General features: G+C 38.3%; 1 protein-coding gene across 7 annotated transcripts in view; it reads right to left on the minus strand.

The window, feature by feature from the left end:
- Window positions 1-16,498, minus strand: part of CSPP1 (centrosome and spindle pole associated protein 1) — a 110,425-nt gene that overhangs the window by 15,520 nt on the left and 78,407 nt on the right. For all 7 annotated transcript variants that reach the window (XM_070382307.1, XM_070382306.1, XM_070382302.1 and 4 more), the window contains 6 exons: window positions 15,988-16,134; window positions 10,683-10,787; window positions 8,936-9,002; window positions 8,193-8,310; window positions 3,949-4,085; window positions 161-292 (listed from right to left, as the gene is read on the minus strand). In XM_070382307.1, the coding sequence (XP_070238408.1) occupies window positions 161-292; window positions 3,949-4,085; window positions 8,193-8,310; window positions 8,936-9,002; window positions 10,683-10,787; window positions 15,988-16,134 (706 nt within the window). The remainder of the gene's footprint in view (window positions 1-160; window positions 293-3,948; window positions 4,086-8,192; window positions 8,311-8,935; window positions 9,003-10,682; window positions 10,788-15,987; window positions 16,135-16,498) is intronic.

Genomic DNA, 16,498 nt, shown 5'->3' on the forward strand with positions numbered 1-16,498 from the left:
CTGGGACTACAGACCAAAGGGGCATGTGAGCATGGGGCTGCCAGTGGAGGCAGCTTGCCTTGGACTGAAATCAATATTAGAGATGGAGAAAGAAAGCCGACAGAAAAACAACCCACTGAAGTGATCTGAAATAGCAATGATTATTTTTTGCCTTTAGCACCTTCCTGCATTTTTAGTTTATTCAGTCTCTTCTGCTGCTCTCTTAGCAAGGCTTGTTGTTCTATCTCCAAGGTGTCATTATCTCTTGGATCATCTGGGTACATAGATTTCAGATCAGCTCGCGTTTCTGAATCTGGTACAAAAATAAGTTATATAACCAAGTTAAATCTTGTTTCCAAATGAGATTTTATAAAACTTCACTATAGATAACATATGAATAACCTAAATTCAAAATCAAGAAACAATATAAATAATGAGACATCAGCAAAGTCAAAGCACATCATCATACAACTAATGAACATGAAATTAATATTCTTTAAATAAATACGTTTTCACAAACTCAACATTAAGGGAGCCCCAGAACAAGCAGCATCTTACTGCCACATACTCCATCCCAACTCTCCACTTCCCCAAGACACTACCCAGAGCCTGCAACCATGTGCAGGAGCATCCAAGCCATCAGTCAGTCAGATGGCTGTGACTCTGGCAGCTACCAGACACTGAATCACAGCTGAGCCCTCAAATGTACTGGAAAAACGAAAACATAATGTTATTGGCCAATTAATATGTGTAAATATCATGCCAAAAAACAAAACAATTTTACAGGCTGGCTGGAGCTTTAAGAGGGATGTCATTTCTGGAGGAAATGACAGTCTAAGAATTCACCTATGGCACAAGTTCAAGAACATCACTGATCAGAATGAACATGTTAAACCTTAATTTTTAAATCTTGAGAATAAAGATATAATTCACACATTTAAAAAGTCTTTTGACCCATAGTAGAATCAAGCAGAATCCTGTGCCCCAACCTCCATCCCCTTTTATAGAAAGGCTGAAATCTCCCAGGCCTCCATGAGTCACCAAAAAGCAGGTTCAAGCAGCTAATGATTAGGACAACAAAGTTCCAGATTTGTGTCTGCTGCAATTCCTGAGTTGTTCTACAGATACTTTTAATTCTCACCAGAGGGAAAGTGCATGATGACTGTTCTGCAACCACAACATAAACTGCTCCATTTTGAGCAGTACTGAATTTATGGCTAGGACAATTCCAAGAACTGGCCTCAAGAGAATGGGATTAACGCTTTTGCTCATACTAATCAATATCTTCGTGGGCATCAAAGTAGTTGTAGCTTGTTCTGCCCATATATGTAAATGGGCAACTACGACTGCCAGCAGAGAGATGCTACAGAGCATGTCAACATCTCTAATACAGCATCCTGTGTCAGCATGAAGTTACAGAAAAGGGACCTTCACATGTGATCCCACAGAAACGGAAAGATGTTCTGACAAGTGGGGGTTTGTAAGCAGCTTTTGGCAGGAAAGAATTCTCTGCAGGTGGTCCCTTTGTCTTGTCACTAACCTTAAACCAGGCACCCCAAGTTCTACTTACCTCAAGCCCTAGCACACCTTTCAAATCTTTTTTTTTTTTTTTTTTGCTGTTAACAATTTTTGCTTTAATATATGAATTACATTAATACCTCACATTACATATATGAAGCCAAATTACACTAACTTAGTTGTTTACAACCTCAACTCTTACTCCCAGTACACATTCCAATAAATTTATTCTGTAAAAACAATACATTTTTTTGTTTTTGATTTTTTTTTTTACAGTAAACTTTTCAACTACTTCAAATCTTTTGATCACGCAATACCCTGCCTAATTTGTTGACTCTTTCCATATGTAGAAATGAGGAACAGGTGATTAACAGATGACCATATCTCTTCCCTAGCTTCCCCTTCAGTAATCTCCTAAACAAACCGTGTGAATCAGAGAGCACCTAAAGAAAGATCAGGAGGAGTCCACAAGCCTGCACAGATTGGGGGACGGCGAAGACTCTGACCCCCATCTCACTGATTAACTGAGATTACTTCCCTTCTTCCACTTAAGAACTTTCATGGTCCATCAGAATCTTCGGAGATGGTTTTGAGGGGGACAATGAGTCTACCATCTCCCTAGATTGTCAGCATTCTGATCGAAAACAACTTTCCTTCCTACCAACTTTTACAAGCATTGACTTTTTTAAGCAACAAGCAGCCAGCCAGACCTTATTCCATAACAACAGTGGAAAATGGGAACATGCTGAATATCTAAGAGTAGAAAATGACTAAAAGCAAAGTTAACAGAAGAGGCTCTGGACACATGGACTTGGCTTCACCTGACTTCCCCACTTCCAGACTGTTTCCTCTCCGTAAAAACAAGAGACATTAACAACTAAGTCATATGACGAATGAGGACTAGTTGTGATAACAGGGAAATGAATTTCCCAATTTTATGGTTTAAACCTTTTTGTTTTGAAGACCTACCTTCTTAAAAGTTAAGGACCCCCAAAGAGCTTTTATTCACCACTGTCCCACACATCACATTAGAAATTAAAACTAAGAAACTTTGAAAACATGAAAATACAAAAACACATTCTATCAGCTTCAGAGCAATGAAGTTATCACATGCCATATAACTTCTCAAAGAATAAAAATTGAAAGGACAAATAATGTCTTAGTTTATAATAAAAATAGTTTTGACCTCAAAAAGTCCCCTGACGAAATTCTAAGACCTACTGGATTAATAGAATGTCTGGCATATAATAAGTAATCAATAAATCATAGCATAAAAACTATGATATATGTAATTGATGACATGTATATCTAAGTGGAAAATAAAACTGAATAACATAATTACATCTAGCTTTTATCTTTTTCATTTTAATTAAGCTCAGAAAGACTAGTAAATATACCAAATATCAACTATTTTTATATTTAGGTGATTTGAGTAAAGAGATGTTTCCTTCTCTTTCTAAATTTTCAAAACTTCTAAAATAGATACTACTTTTAAAATGAGAAACAGAAGTAAACTCATCTGGTATAGGTCATATGACCACCATCCAACAGCCTGCCTCCTCTGCTCCCAAGGCTGCTCTGAGAGTGCTTCTGAATAAAAATCACATATAACACATTCTGGTTCCCCTACACATTTTCAGTCTCCCAGGCCTTTGTTACCCTGGCAAGCCAACTTCCCTAATTAGCTTTCTCTCCTCCTCCTTACTCCCTTCAACAATCCTTCATTTCCTCCGCTGCTCAGGCACTCTGCTCTCTTCAGCGGTTATTCCCTCCCTGCTCTATACTATAAGCCTCTGAATTCTCTAACAGCTTTCACATCAGTATCCTAACAAGTTCCTCCAGTTCCAGACCCTGTGATCCCCCCTTCCAAGCCATGCTTCTTCCAAGGGTTCTTATGCTTATTGCCTCCAACACCATGCTTCCTAATTATTCAATCCTCATTCCAAAGGTAATTGGCTTCTGATCCAATAATTCCACCAAAAAAGGTCTATTTGAGGTCACCGCTGACCTCTGATGCGACTGACACCTTCCAATATTCACTTTACACAACCCTCCTCCCTGGCAGACTCTGTTCCCTCAGTTTCAGAACTGACATTCTCCTGCTTTTCCTCCAATCACTGACTTTTTCTTCATCTCTTTCCCAAGCTCATCTTGCTGTCCATCCTCCACTAAATGCCAGGTGCCACTCTTCACACTATGTCACTGATCTAATCCACTCCTGTGGCTTTAAGAGCTGTATGCCCTGCAAAAGAAAATAACTACACCAAAGCTCTATCCCCACCAGACTGGTAAACTGAAGAACTAGAGTAATACAGAAGTTTTATTCATTATCACTTAAAATAGATACCATAAATGAAACTTTACTTGAGAAAAAGGATACAAATATCTTTAAAGACCCTTGAATATGGGTAGAACACTCTGGCTCTACCTTTAAAATAGCAGCATTCTTACCTCTATCTTTCAGCTCCTTAAAGTCATGAATATTCTGAGAAGAAGCAGAGTCTAAGCTCTTAGGTGACGGTCTTCTGACGGGAGCTTGTAATCGATGTCTGGCCATATCAAATACATCCATGGAACTTTCTCTTTTCCTATAGATAATAACACATTATGATAAAGGCATTTTTATGAGAAGAAAATCTGAGTTGACATTTAACTCCCTATACAAGAAATCTGGCATCTTTCACTACAGTGTATTATAAAAATTGATTCTAATAGCTGTTATTTCAATTCCCTGTATTAAAACAGGTAATTTACAAGGTCACTGTAATCTTTCAAAATGCTCAGAAGCAAAGTATCTTATTGGAAGAATAGAACGAATTAGCTTTACCTTAAAAATGTTCATGTAGTAGAAACAGTAGTCTTTGGTTAAAGAAATCAAGATTCAAAGACCAGCTCTGCTACTTACTATACATTTGACTGCATCATCTATGCCTAACATATATGAGGAACTCAATAATATGATGAATTAATTAATAAGAGATTCTTTTTGTGAAACTATTTATAAAACTGGAATAAAGAACCAACACTAAGATGTCTCTGATCACAATACACAGTGAAAACTACACCGAAGTAAAATATATTTAACCAATTCTTGCTAAATGATGGCAATTCTAACATATATTAACTTAAGTTAGCATACAGAATTTACAAGGTACTTTCCAATAAATATATCTATTTATTCTTCACTAGAATCTCATGGGGTAGAAATTATTATGCAAGATTTGCAAGTGAGAAAACTGAAAAGCTGTCTGGTTTCTCTTTCTTATAATGTTTTGCCAAAAAAGAGCACATATAGTCTTCAGTTTATGAATGAAAAGAAATAAAATGTCAATAATCCATTACATTTAATTGAATATGTATGTCTGGAATATGGAAAGTTGCAACAGTTAAGGCATTTATAACATCTTGAAAGTAAATATAGAAAACCAATACTGACCTATTACTTCAAAGTAGTTGACCGACTACAGAAGAATTCTTTGTTGAAAATTACCACCTTGGGTTAACATTCCATTACCTAGCCAGTCTATATCTTGACATTTCCTCACCTTGTTTACTTAGCCAGAACACGCCTAGAGAATGCTAACAAAAATCTAAGTGAAGCATAATTATGCAGGTTAACATGCTACATTAAAATCCTACCATATCCTGGACTACAGTCATAAATATCAGTATAATTGAATGCATATACAAATTGATAATATACAAATTGATAGACACAACAATAACAGATGTTTATGACTTAGTATATATACATGTGTATATTATCTAGCTATGTCCACCAAGAGCCTGGTTTATAGACACAGTTCTCCAAGAGGAACCAGGACTCCTTAGAGAAATGGCTGATTCCAAGGCAGAGGCAAGGAATACACAAGAGGATCCTGGAGCCTCCTGCAGCAACAGAGTAAAAAAGTGCTCAAAAAACACCAGGTTCCACCGTCCATGGAATTTTCCAGGCAAGAGTACTGGAGTGGGTTGCCATTTCCTTCTCCAGGAGATCTTCCCGACCCAGGGATTGAACCCGGGTCTCCCGCAGTGTAGACACTGTAGGCAGACGCTTTACCGTCTGAGCCACCAGGGAAGTAAGCAACACCACAAATAACACTGGATGATAACAAAAAAGTACAAAATAAATGTACATGAAACAACAGTGATATAAGTAAATGGTTGGATAACTAAACAAAGAGAGGAGAAGGAACATTCTTTCTTATAGAAGAATTCTAACAGAATTCTAAATATACATAGATGACACCCTCTCCAGGAGATAAAGCTTATTCCCAGAGTGTGCTAAACTTAGTGGTTCCATCATATGCACATCTTGTACCCCCTGATACAATGTGATGAGAAGGCTACCCTGTGTTATTCTTTCCAAAACCCCTTAACCCTGGCCTAATCATGAGAAAACATCAGACAAATGTAGACTGGGGGACATTTTATAGGACAGCCAGCTAATATCTCCCTAGGCTGTCACAGTCATAAAAATACGAGGAAAGATTGAAAAACTGTCCTGGATCAGAGAAGACTAGGAGACATGACAACTAAATGCAGTGTGGTGCCCTGTACTGACTAAATCCTGGAACAGAAAGAAGATACTGATAGAAGAACTGGAGAAATCCATAAAGTCTGGGATTTAGATTGTGGTTAATATTCCAATGTCAGCTTCTTAGTTGTGACAAACATCCTGTGAATGTAAGATGTTAAAAACAGGGAGAACTGGGTGAGGGGTCTATAGAAACTATGTTTGCAACTTTCCTGTGATCTAAAATTATGCGAAAATAAACTTTTTTTTTTTTTTTAAGATAAACACTCTTCAAAGAAAATGTGGTAGTTACCCACTTGCATTGATTTTACAAGCTACTAAAAGACTGCAACCTACAGTTTGAAGAATATTGCTTTAGAAAACTTATGAGGCCTTTTGGCAAAAACGATCGGAAGTGTTTGATAGTCTGTAAGCTATTTTGCTGGAACATAAATATTTCAGGAAACAATACACCGTTGAAGGAAAATATTTTAAAAACAGTTTTAAAAAGTAACTGTCTTTGGTTATTCCATCTCTGAAGTTTTCTCCTATTATTATTTTCCCTTCAAGGACCAAGCTTCTATGCCTGACGTTTTAAGACCAAAAAGGGGAGGTAAGGAGATTGTTGATTAATTGTCTAGTCTATGTCTATGTATGGATATGAGAATTGGACTATAAAGAAAGCTGAGCACCAAAGAGTTGATGCTTTTGAACTGTGATGTTGGAGAAGACTCTTGAGAGTCCCTTGGACTGCAAGGAGATCAACAGTCCATCCTAAAGGAGATCAGTCCTGGGTGTTCATTGGAAGGACTGATGTTGAAGCTGAAACTCCAATACTTTGGCCACCTGATGCAAAGAGCTAACTCATTGGAAAAGACCCTGATGCTGGGAAAGGTTGAGGGCAGGAGGAGAAGGGGACGACAGAGGATGAGATGGTTAGATGGCATCACCGACTCAATGGACATGGGTTTGGGTGGACTCCAGCAGTTGGTGATGGACAGGGAGGCCTGGTGTGCTGCAGTTCATGAGGTCGCAAAGAGTCGGACACGACTGAGCTAATGAACTGAACTGAACTGAGTCTATGTCTTCTTCAACTATCACTTTCCTATCTTGGAATTCCTTATCACCTAGATTAGCTTATGAAGCAACTTCTGACTCCATCTGAGTCCTAAACTAGTCAATTATTTTTCACGCAGTGATTTCTCTGTAGTAAGACAATCTGTCCTAAAGACAGAGCTTGAAGAACGGCCTGTTCCCACTACTGATTTGTCACTGTCTAATCCTATTAAAAATGTCATGGTTAGGGATAAGACTCTTGGTTTGCCGTAAGAAAGTCCTACTTCTTTCTTTTTTTCTTTCTTCCTCCTATCAATACGACCACTGTCATCACCACTGCCATAAATACATTACTGGCAGTACAGAGGGACAATTAAAACGCTCAACTTAAATATTTTATATTTGGTTAAATCAATATTCATTAAATATCCCATATTTTCACAGTGAATAGATTTCACAACTGTAATGAAACATTTTATGAAGGCAACTTTATCTACATAAAATTCAAGAATGTGAATTAAATAGCATATTAGCTAAAAGAAAGAGCTCTTGTACCAAAAAAAGAAAAGAAAGAAAATATACCATATACTACAAACACAAATAGACTAAAGAAATCACACATTATTTTGTATTAGTTGTACTGAGTCCCTCCCTTGCTTGTTGCTTGTGAAATGTGCTTAGTCATGTCTGACTCTTTGTGACCCCACAGACCACAGCCTGCCAGGCTCCTCTGTGCATGGGTTTCCCAGGCAAGAATACTGGAATGGGTTGCCATTTCCTCCTCCAGGGGATCTTCCTGACCCAAGGATCGAACCCATGTCTCCTGCGTCTCCTGTATCAGCAGGCCAATTCTTTACCACTAGAGTAAGTGAGTCCCTCCACTAGACTATAATTATTTAGCTTATTTCTTCTGGGGGGATGGGGGTGGAGAGCTATTTTCAATCATTACAATTTCACCAATAATCCACTAAACACCTTTTTCAAGCTTGCAAAATTCTAATAGATGTGGGTTTATGATAATTAATCCTGTTCCAGAACTGTAAAATTGCTGGACAGATTCTGATTCCTGATTCTGACAGAAAAGAATACAAGAACAGACAAAACTATGGAATTCAGAACTTGCCTTATATGAACGTCGTCGTCACTATCAATGTGTAGTAACCGCCCCTGCAGACGTCGCTCTTCACTACGAAGCTGTTTTCTCATTTCTGATAATTCCATAATTACATTTTTTTTCTCCTCTGAAAATTCCCATCAATAAGTGAAAAATAAGAGAGGTACATGAATAAAAGGTTAAACACTAAACACAACCTGACTTATAAAGCTAAATGCTCAGTTATATTTTTATGGAAAGTTATTTTTAAGGCTTTATATATAGATGTATTGTATGGACATTATTAAGCATTAATAATAACATTAACCCATAAACACACTTCTGACAATACAAGAATTTCAAACATTTAGAAACATTCCTGAGGGGAGGGAGAGACTGCCTTCCCCTATTAAGGAGCAGCAAAATGGAGTTCCTTTGTCATGATACACAAAGGAAGGATGTGTATGATACACAAGGTTACAATTCTGTAACCTTGATTGTGTGGTAGTTACACAATTTACACATGATAAAAATGCACAGAACTACACACAAAAACACATAAATTAGTGTAAGTGAAACCAGACACAGGTCCGTAGAGCATGCCAATGTCAATTTCCTGGTTGTGATATTGCACCACTGAGGGAAGCTACGGGGAGGATGCACAGCACCTCTCTGTACTATTTTGCAATATTCTGTGATTCTTATTTTTCAGAACAATAAAAAGTTAGAAAAAAGGAAACAGTCTAGATTACAGGTTTAATAGTCAGCTCTACCTTCTGCACGAAGCTGGTTTTTCCTGGCAGGTACAGGAGGAGATTGTGCCATGGACATGGAACTGTCCTGTTTAACAATCAAGACAAAGATAAAGTCAGTATATGTCTTCCCTACTCAGAAGCTTTAAAAGAGGAACTAAAAAAAAAAAAAACAGATGAGGAACCAGATTCCCAACCAATCTATCTATAAACTTACCTATATCTGTTTTTTCTTCCCACTACAATGGGAGCGGCCTTGCCCCAGCCAAAGACAGTACACTCACCTGTGCTCTGTATCTGACAGGGGACCCCCACCTCCTCCATCCCTGACTCTTCTTTCTCTACCACCTTTCTATCAGGCTGTGCTTAAAAAACTAACCTCACCCTTCATCACTCACTATCTATCATCCATTCTCTCCTTCCTTCACAGCCATTCTTTAAAAAAAAAAAAAAGTATGTGCAGTAGTATGGCACCTGCTTCCTTATTCCCATTCACTCCTCACCTCAAAGCCACTGCCTTTGCAGCTCCTACCAAGTGATCCCTCAGCAATGCATTCTATGGGCGTTTTAAGCCCTTGTTTTACTTGGCCAGTAGCAACTACTATCATTGACACTTTATTTCCTTGTTCTAAGTGGTGATAATTCTCTACTGTTAGATCCTCAGCCCTCTACTTCCCCTGAACACACATGAGACAATCATACTACTTAGACAGTAATGTTAGTAGTTTGCAAACTACAAATCCGGTGCAGAGCTCCTTCCTTGGCCACGACCTGTATTTTCAACTGCCTACCCTATAAAGTTGTCATTGACTCTGACCCACCACACAGAGTCAATATACCACTATCTGTGTTTCACAAACATCTTGAAGTTGTCACCCTTTCTCAGTTCTTAATGTCACTGCCACTGTTTAGGTCCTCAAAATCACATCTGGGCTTCTGCAAAAGCATCTTAACTTTACAGTTTTGCTCCACCTCCATGATGCATCTCCATACCACTGCCTGAGAGAACATTATGCAAGACAACCACAGCCGTGTCATTTTCCTACTTAAAACATTACATAAACACCATACATGACCACAGACCTACTAAATCAGAACCACAGAGGGTGGGGTTGAGGAAGACATTCTAATATATTCCTTTGTCTATTCTAGTAATTGGCCTCTCTGATATCCTATAGAATGAAGTCAAGCCCCCTAGCACTCCATACAACACCCTGCATATGTTCTAACCTTCACCTCCCCTACCTCATGGTCAGGCATTATCAGGCCAGACCAAACCATGTATTCTCCATGCTGCCACGTGGCTTACAGTTCCCTCCAAGATTCTGCATGTGCTGGAAGTTGCTCTTCCTCATCCTCTTTTTGGCAAATTCCTACTCACTCTTCAAGAGTCAACTCAAGGATCAACCCTTTCTGGAACATTTTCCTGGCTGTCTTTTAATTGTAATTCAGTCTAAAGTACAAGGGACTTTATTAGTGTAACTACAACTAGCTAGTAGATATATTATCAAAGAAAAAGCCTTCCTGAGGGACCTGAACAAGAGCCACATCCTAAATTATGAGCTGTCAAAAGAATTTAAACTTCGGGGCACCAAAGTTTAATCATTTATAAGTATTACCATTTACAACTGAAGAAACAGACAAATTAATGTAAACATTACCTATGTTTCAGATCTGAAAAAAAGTAATCTAGCTAATTAGGATGAATAAGAAAATCTCATTCAATCCCCTTAATCTTAGATGAACAATCAAAAGAAAAAACATATACCTGAGTAAAGGAAGTTATAATGCTGTCAACTGAAGGAGGTCTTTGGAGTCTGCTTGCAATCTTATTCTGAAGAGCAGGAACCACAGGAGAAGGCTGTCTCAAGTGCTGATGTGGGGAGAGGGGCGGGAAATATATATATATATATATATGCATATACACACATACTCCCCAACATATGTCTATGTGTATATACACATACCCCAACATGTTTGTGTGTGCATACACACACATATACATGTATACATACACATATGCAAACACACACAACCCTAATAGTTAACAAGACCACCAAAGAGGTTCGGACTACTATTGCTTTAATTTAATAAAATATTTACCAAAAAATCTATAAAAATATTAGATCACTATGTTGTGCACTCAAAACCAATATATTAATATTGTAAATCAACTACCGTCCATTAAAAAACATATCTATCCAAGAAGTCAGAAAATAAACTAGGTAAGATCAAGTATATTGGTTAGGATAAACAAATGGATTTACATATCCTTATTAAAGAATATGACTATCAGATTAGGATTAAAAAATTCAACAAACTGAAGTAAAGCAATGGCATACCAGATATCAGGAAAGTAGCAAAAACAAAAAAAATATAGCCAAAGTAAAAAACTGTCTTAATAATAAAAAGAAATAGGATAAAACAAAAAAGAAACAAAAATCCTTTCTGGGAAAATGATATAAAGCAGCTCAAATCAGTCTCTAAAATCTAGATTCCCTTGTCACCAGGAACATCAAGGGTCAGAGCAGAGCTCTGCATCTCCATGAGAGAAGAAAACAGGGTTTCAGATCATGGTGTAATAAAGCTAATAGCTCCCAACTTCATATTAAAATCAAAATGCTGGAAACACAAATACTCCCAAAAAAACGCAATAATGATTGGCTGGGTAAAAATATAAATGTGTATTTCTAAAGGTGGATGTTAAATTGTTCATTCTGCATAGTACAAAATCAAATATTACTTTCACTAATGACTAATACAATTAGAAATATATGAGAGACAATATTTAAAAAGAAACTCTAGGTGACCACAAGCAGAAGTATAGCAACAAATTAAACCTTCTAAAGGACTGCAAAGAATGAAGCAAAGAAAGCATAGTCCACATAACAAACAATTAACTGTCAAGGAAACAAAAACAAACAAAAAAGTCAGAAATTCAATTAATATGATCAAATACGTTGGCTATGATAAACATAAATGGATTCAATGTCTCATTAAGATTATAACTCAGATTAGGATAAAAAACAAATTTCAACTAATTAAAATATACAGACTAAAAATTAAAAATGCAGACAAAAAAGTAAAAACTAAAAGAGTAGACAAATATATTTTAGGCCTACATATATTAAAAAATAACAGCTAGCAATGATAATTTCAAAATTGAGGGTAAAATGCATTAAAAAGAACAAAGCTGCTCTAAAACTTTCTGATATATCACAATTAAACTATAAACAGTCATAAAATTACATATCCCTATATGCAGGTCAGGAAACAACAGTTAGAACTGGACATGGAACAACAGACTGGTTCCAAATAGGGAAAGGAGTATGTTAAGGCTGTATATTGTCACCCTGCTTATTTAACTTATATCCAGAATACATCATGAGAAACGCTGGGCTGGAAGAAGCACAAGCTGGAATCAAGACTGCTGGGAGAAATATCAATAACCTCAGATATACAGATGACACCACCCTTATGGCAGAAAGTGAAGAGGAACTAAAAAGCCTCTTGATGAAAGTGAAAGAGGAGGGTGAAAAAGTTGGCTTAAAGCTCAACATTCAGAAAATGAAGATCATGGTATCTGGTCCTATCACTTCATGGGAAATAGATGGGGAAATGGTGGAAACAGTGTCAGACTTCATTTTTCTGGGCTCCAAAATCACTGCAGATGGTAACTGCAGCCATGAAATTAAAAGACGCTTACTCCTTGGAAGGAAAGTTATGACCAACCTAGACAGCATATTGAAAAGCAGAGACATTACTTTGCCAACAAAGGTCTGTCTAGTCAAGGCTATGGTTTTTGCAGTAGTCATGTATGGCTGTGATAGTTGGACTGTGAAGAAAGCTGAGCGCCAAAGAATTGATGCTTTTGAACTGTGGTGTTGGAGAAGACTCTTGAGAGTCCCTTGGACTGCAAGGAGATCCAACCAGTCCATTCTAAAGGAGATCAGTCCTGGGTGTTCTTTGGAAGGAATGATGCTAAAGCTGAAACTCCAGTACTTTGGCCACCTCATGCAAAGAGTTGACTCATTGGAAAAGACTCTGATGCCGGGAGAGATTGGGGGCAGGAGGAGAAGGGGACGACAGAAGATGAGATGGCTGGATGGCATCGCTGACTCGATGGACGTGAGTCTGAGTGAACTCTGGGAGTTGGTGATGAACAGGGAGGCCTGGCGTTCTGCGATTCATGGGGTCGCAGAGAGTCGGACACGACTGAGCTACTGAACTGAACTGAAGCATTTTTTTAGGTGTAATAAATGGCAGAACCAGAACTGTGAAAAACAACTTTGATTTTCAAATAATCAATTTTACAATATTCTCTGCTTTCCATTCAATTCTGCTATAAACCAAACACTGCTCTAAAAAACAAACTTTATCAATTAAAACTGTGAGTGATATGACACTTGACTGATATATTTTAAAAGGCTGAGAAAATATATATCCAATTATATATCCTAAGAATGAAGGATGTTAGCCTTATGTTCCTGGAACACTGAAAATAGAACAAAAATATAGATCTGACTCATAGATTCCCCTTTAAACAACATTTCAGCAAATTCAAATTGTGAATACTTATTTCTATAACCATAAAACCTGGGGGTGAGAAATTCAAAGAGTATATTTGCCCCAGTCAGAAATGGCTCACGTTATCTGCAGAAGATTATATATTGAACAGTGTACCAAAACACACCATAAATACACCAGAGCAGTACACTCAGTTAGGTTCAGTTCAGTCGCTCAGTCGTGTCCAACTCTTTGCAACCCCATGAATCGCAGCACGCCAGGCCTCCCTGTCCATCACCAACTCCCGGAGTTCACTCAGACTCACGTCCATCGAGTCAGCGATGCCATCCAGCCATCTCATCCTCTATTGTCCCCTTCTCCTCCTGCCTCCAATCCCTCCCAGCATCAGAGTCTTTTCCAATGAGTCAACTCTTTGCATGAGGTGGCCAAAATACTGGAGTTTCAGCTTTACCATCATTCCTTCCAAAGAAATCCCGGGGCTGATCTCCTTTAGAATGGACTGGTTGGATCTCCTTGCAGTCCAAGGGACTCTCAAGAGTCTTCTCCAACACCACAGTTCAAAAGCATCAATTCTTCAGCACTCAGCCTTCTTCACAGTCCAACTCTCACATCCATACATGACCACAGGAAAAACCATAGCCTTGACTAGACGGACCTTTGTTGGCAAAGTAATGTCTCTGCTTTTCAATATGCTATCGAGGTTGGTCATAACTTTTCTTCCAAGGAGTAAGCGTCTTTTAAATTCATGGCTGCAGTCACTGTCTGCAGTGATTTTGGAGCCCCAAAAAATAAAGTCTGACACTGTTTCCACTGTTTCCCCATCTATTTCCCATGAAGTGATGGGACCAGATGCCACGATCTTCATTTTCTGAATGTTGAGCTTTAAGCCAACTTTTTCACTCTCCACTTTCACTTTCATCAACAGGCTTTTTAGTTTCTCTTCACTTTCTGCAATAAGGATGGTGTCATCTGCATATCTGAGGTTATTGATATTTCTCCCGGCAATCTTGATTCCAGCTTGTGTTTCTTCCAGTCCAGCGTTTCTCATGATGTATTCTGCATATAAGTTAAATAAGCAGGGTGACAATATACAGCCTTGACGTACTCCTTTTCCTATTTGGAACCAGTCTGTTGTTCCAAGTAATCTTTTTGTCAACTCTACTTAGAAGAAATAATGTCTGCATAAATCTAAATTTCTGAAAACAATATTTTAAAAATTAAATTGGGCTAAACCTATAAGATATGGTGTTTTCCAACGTATGGTTCACAAGCCAACTGCATCCAAACCGCTATGGGTTAGTTAGATACTGCTGAGAAAGACTGAGGGCAGGAGAGAAGGGGCAGACAGAGGATGAGATGCTTGGATGGCATCACCGACTCAACAGACATAAGTTTGAGCAAACTCCAGGAGACAGTGAAGAAGAGAGAAACCTGGTGTGCTGCAGTCCGTGGGGTCAAAGAGTTGGACATGACTTAGTGACCGAACAACAACAAATCAGCTACACTGTAGATGAGACCAGGAAGATGAATTTTTATTAAGTCCCTAGTGATACTATGGGCTCAGTGGTTAAGAATCTGCCTGCCAACGCAGGAGATGTGGGCTCAATTCGTGCGCCAGGAAGATTCCCTGGAGAAGCAAATGGCAACCCCCTCCAGTATTCTTGCCTGGGAAATCCCATGGACAGACGAGTCTGTGGGCTACAGTCCATGGGGTTGCAAAACAGATGGACATGACTAAATTTTAAATACAGCTCTGAAATATAAGCAAAGATATGAACTGGATTTTCATAAGGGCCAACTGATTTTCTAGAGAGAAAACACCTGTCTAATAACTTAGATTCACACATCTAAGGGTGAATCAACCCCCATCTCAGAAACATGGACTTCAAATCAATCTGCAGTGAGCCACAAGTTTCTTTTTTAATTTCCAATCCATCATGGACAGATGCATAAAAGAGTAAGAATGAATTACAGTTGATCCTTGAACAATGCAGGTTTGAATCACACAGGTCCACTTCCACAGAGAGATTTTTCTGTATCAAATGCTGCAGTACTACAGGCAGTGGTGGGCTGATTACACAGACGTGTAGGAACTGTAAGTATGGAGGGCCAATTATCAATTACACACATGGATTAACCCCTGGGCTTGGTTCAAGGGTCAACTGTACTAGCTAATAAAAACTTTTAACAGATGTTACAAAATCCAAACCCAACTTTTTTTTTTTAAACAGATTCAACAGACATTAAATTACAATGACAAATTGCTATGAAAGTTTCCAAACACTTTCAATCTTATCAGGAACAGTTTGTAGGGTGCTGGTCTATGGACCATGGGAACAAGACTACTCTGTTCCCAGCAGGGAAAATACCACAAAGCACAGTGACATCATCTAATACAGGAAGTTCAGTGCACTGCACCCAGAAAAGCACCATGACAAAGTAGAGACAAAAGCACCTCCTCTGCTCTCTTTTTGCTGACCACTCTACTTTTACAGGGAAAATGGGTTAAACAATGGGTTCCACAGACATTTTTGTCTGAAACTTACCTTTGTATCTTCCCCAATCATGTTTTCTCTTTCATAGTAGTGCTGAAGTTGTAGATTATGTTTTTCTTCTTCTTCTTTCTTCTTTCTTTCTGCTTCTTTTCGTCTTTCTTCAGCTAACCGAATAAGCTCTTCGTTTTTCAGTCTTTGCTTTAAAATAAAGAAAAAATACACACTCCATACACACATTCAGTTCATTCGTATTTGTGTGAAATAAAGAGATAAAACGGAGGGTATAGATGATATGTCCTCATATCACTCAGTTGTGTCCAGTTCTTTGCAACCCTTTTGGACTATAGCCCACCAGGCTCCTCTGGCCATGGGATTTTCCAGGTGAGAATACTGGAGTGGGTTGCCATTTTCTCCTCCAGGGGATCTTCTCGACCCAGGGATCAAACCTGTGTCTCCTGCACTGCAGGCAGATTCTTTACTGCTGAGTTATCAAGGAAGCCCATAGATGACATACTGATCTGCTTAATAATAAAATATTAGGCATCTAAAATATTACAACATG

The sequence above is a fragment of the Bos mutus genome, chromosome 14 (assembly GCF_027580195.1).
Source record: "Bos mutus isolate GX-2022 chromosome 14, NWIPB_WYAK_1.1, whole genome shotgun sequence".
In the NCBI taxonomy this organism is placed as follows: domain Eukaryota; kingdom Metazoa; phylum Chordata; class Mammalia; order Artiodactyla; family Bovidae; genus Bos; species Bos mutus.